At 37.6% G+C, this 3435-nt stretch overlaps 1 protein-coding gene across 1 annotated transcript; it reads left to right on the top strand.

Annotated features, from left to right (window-relative positions):
- Positions 1–437: 437 nt before the first annotated feature.
- On the top strand, positions 438–1088 carry LOC149219600 (uncharacterized). Its single transcript, XM_089386868.1, has one exon. It carries the CDS (start codon positions 438–440, stop codon positions 1086–1088), a length of 651 nt encoding a protein of 216 aa, XP_089242994.1.
- The last annotated feature ends 2347 nt before the right edge of the window (positions 1089–3435 follow it).

The raw sequence follows: 3435 nt of genomic DNA, 5'->3' as shown, positions 1-3435 counted from the left end.
CCAAGTATTATAGCCTCTGCTCACGTCTTTCCTAGTGTGAGTGATTCTTTGGAGGTTAAATACGAGTTTGGTAAACCATTCTCATTCATTCTTGAGCAGGTATTGAGATGTGGAGGCAGGAAAGCAGCGGGGGAGATTTGGAGATCAGATCTGAGTTTTATTGTGTGTAGCATGTGGAGATAGTACTGAGTACTTGTGAGGAGTATTGTATTATGTATTGTTACATGATTCAATCACTATAATATACAGATAGTTGGGGTTTTTAGCGAGATGCTTTCCCCGGGAAAATATTGTGTTGATATGTGTGATTGATGCTTCTATGTACGCCTGTGAATGTTTCTGCTTCTGTAAATTGATGATCAACGTAGGGGAGGTTATGTATTATGCATGTTCCACTTATAAGTGTATAATCAGGGAAAAACTACCCGGAGGGAAACATGAGAAACTTGCCTCTTATTTTCTTTTGGGGAGTATGGCTAGCTAGGAACAAAAGTCTGTTTCAAGACAAGGACACTCCCACTCCCGCCGTTGCTATAAATTGTGCTACTATATACTCTGCCATTCCGATCCCTGAAGCCAAAAATCCAAAAAATAATCAAAAGCCTGTTAATATTCTGGAGGGCATTCCTTGGGCTTTTTTTGATGGGGCTTCCCAAAATAATAAGGCTGGAGCGGGCCTGTGCATCCACTTAAATCCTGAACATACTTTAAAAGCATCTGTAGGGCTTGGACCTGGCACAAATAACTATGCTGAGTTGTCTGCTTTGCGCTTTCTCCTATGCTGGTTACTTCACAGAAATATCTTCACAATTCAAATCTTCGGGGATTCATTGAATGTCATAAAATGGGTCAATGGAAATGCATCTTGTCAAAACCAGATTCTGAAGACTCTTGTTGATGAAATTACCTTTTTAAAGTCATCTTTTAATAAGGTAACCTTTTGCCACATTTACAGGGATAAAAATGAGGAAGCAGACCAGCTTTCTAAGGCTGGTCTACAACAAGATTTGGGCAGCTGGACAGTAGAAGAAATCAGACAGGGGCATTCATCCATTTCACATCAGCCCCCTTATGCACCACCTCAGTGATCACAGCACATATGTTATTTTTTGTCAGCAGTTCCTCTGTCTTTTTGATTTTTTGCTCACAGCTTCTTACATCATATCACTGTTTTTATCTTTTTTCATGAGCTGTATAAACAGTAAACAAACCGTCTATTATGTAGTTTTTTCTTTTGTAACTCAGACTTTTTATAAATCCTGTAAGGGGTTGTTTTCCTTCTCTGAAGGAGACCCCAGAGTATGAATGTTTCAGCTTGTTTATAAGCCTCCAGCCGGGAGGATGACTTTTACATGTTTTTTATCAGCAGTATCAGGTCATATGAGGAACAAAACAGCAACCAAATGAGCCATTTGATCGGCTCAAGATCTCAACAGAATGTAAAACTTTTTATAGTTTCTCAATAAAAAGTTCTGCTTTTTTCTTCGGAAAAAAATAAGTGTATAATCAGGATAATCTATGTGAATATGTGTCATATTATTCAAAATTTCTACAATATCAACTATGAGTCTTCCCATATCTATGAAGAAAGTTTTCATGTAAGGAGGTGGGCCCATAGGCTGATGTTTCTGTAGTATGAAAGTCTGACAGAAGCGATCAAGTTCTTCTTGGGAAAATTTAGTTGATTTCTCAAGTAAATATCCCATGGAAAGGGGAGTGAGAGCTTGACTAGAGTGAAATTGTAACATTTCATTGATTGATTCGACAGTTATTGGGAAAAGGACTGTTTGGCTTGGAGACATAACTGCTTGGTAGTTAGTGTCGTAATTGGCATGGCATTGATGAATTATATCTGGGAAAACATGGACTGAGGGTAAAAAGTACATGGGAAGATTGTATTCCCAAAGTCCTAGGATATTAGAGCCATTTAGGTATTCGTCTCTACTTTGGCAAAAGACTTTGAGGTGATTTTGATCAGTGGTTAGGTCTTTAATTTGGAAGTCCCTATCAGCCAAAGGTAGATAGTCTAAATCTCAATGAGGGGCATTTAGGAGTGCAACATTCAAATCCAAAGGGGTTTCCATGTCTGGTTCTTGTGGATTCAAAAGGAAACTATGGTTTTCTTTGTGAACGGGCAATACAAAGGCTATGGGAGACTTTAAATGACAAAAATATTGACTGAATTATTATGAATTTGGGCCTTTTCTGTCAATTAACAGTGGAAAAGAAGCATTTGTAGTGTTTTTTTCAGGATTTTGATAAATACCTCTTTTTGGGGAATGAGCAATGAAATGCAGGTACTGGGTGCAGCCGGAGGGTTTTGAAGCAAGTTGGTGATTGGAAGCTTGAACTGGTTGACCTAGACGTTCTTTTGCATGAGCGCACAGATTTATAGTATAAAGCATTGAAAATGACTTGTTTGTTTTATTTACAAAGTCAAAGGTTGGCGTGGTTTTGGATTTTTGGGCGGGTGGCATCAGTGGCAAATGATATGACTTTTTTGGTCGTATGCGGGAAGGCGGTAAGTGGTTTCATATCGCACCACTTTTGGGGAAGGATGGTAATAGACCTCGGGCCAGTGATTCCATAGAGTATTCGACGCGTGGCGGAGGTGCTGTGAGAAAATATCTTTGTGATCACACGCTAACATGCGGTCACAAAGGAACGCGCAATATTGATAATGGCCGTCATATCTTGAGGACCTGATCGGACAGTCGAAGGAGGATGCGATATGTGGAGTTTTAATGAAGGTAGGCCCGATGTAATTAAGAATTAATTTAATCATATTGGGAGCGACGGGCTTGTCTAGTAAGGTTATTAATTAACGGTGAGGGTTAATTAATCCCGTTTTATGCGGCGGGGGATTAAGGTTCTTAATGAATTACAAATTAAATCATTAACTATTTTAAACACCGATTATGGTTATATTTAACTGGGGGCGAGATATATAACATTTTGGGGATATTTAATATAATTATATAATATAGGAAAGGGTAAATGTTTATAAGGGATTTATATAATATAAGTTAAGAGTTAATATGACAATGAAATGAAAAATCACCAAGTATAAAAACATTTGATGTGTGTATTTAATTTAGGCTTAAAGTGAAAAAAGGGTTTATATAAGAAATATTTGTAATTTTCCTAAGTAAAATAGGATTTTAATGGGGAAAAGAATTATGAAGGTGAATGAATGATTTATGAATGATTTAAGTACTTAGGCTTTATAAACTATTGGGCCGAGGGTCCGGTCCCTCCAGAAGTCAGAAAAATGCTCTAAGCCCCTCTAATTTAGCAAATGCCTTAGTACTTAGGGGAAATTAGTGAAAATTTAGGGAAAATGAGAAGGGGAGTTAATTATTTGACTTTGCTTTGCTTGAGATGCTTTCAATGTAATGTTTGCCTTGGACTTGTGATGAAAGTAAAAGATTAACA

Source organism: Pinus tabuliformis, chromosome Q (genome assembly GCF_031772625.1).
Source record: "Pinus tabuliformis cultivar Carrire ecotype Pingquan chromosome Q, CPIR1, whole genome shotgun sequence".
NCBI classification, from domain to species: Eukaryota; Viridiplantae; Streptophyta; class Pinopsida; order Pinales; family Pinaceae; genus Pinus; species Pinus tabuliformis.
The sequence above is the reverse complement of the archived record's forward strand: the minus strand, read 5'-3'. Positions and strand labels throughout refer to the sequence as shown.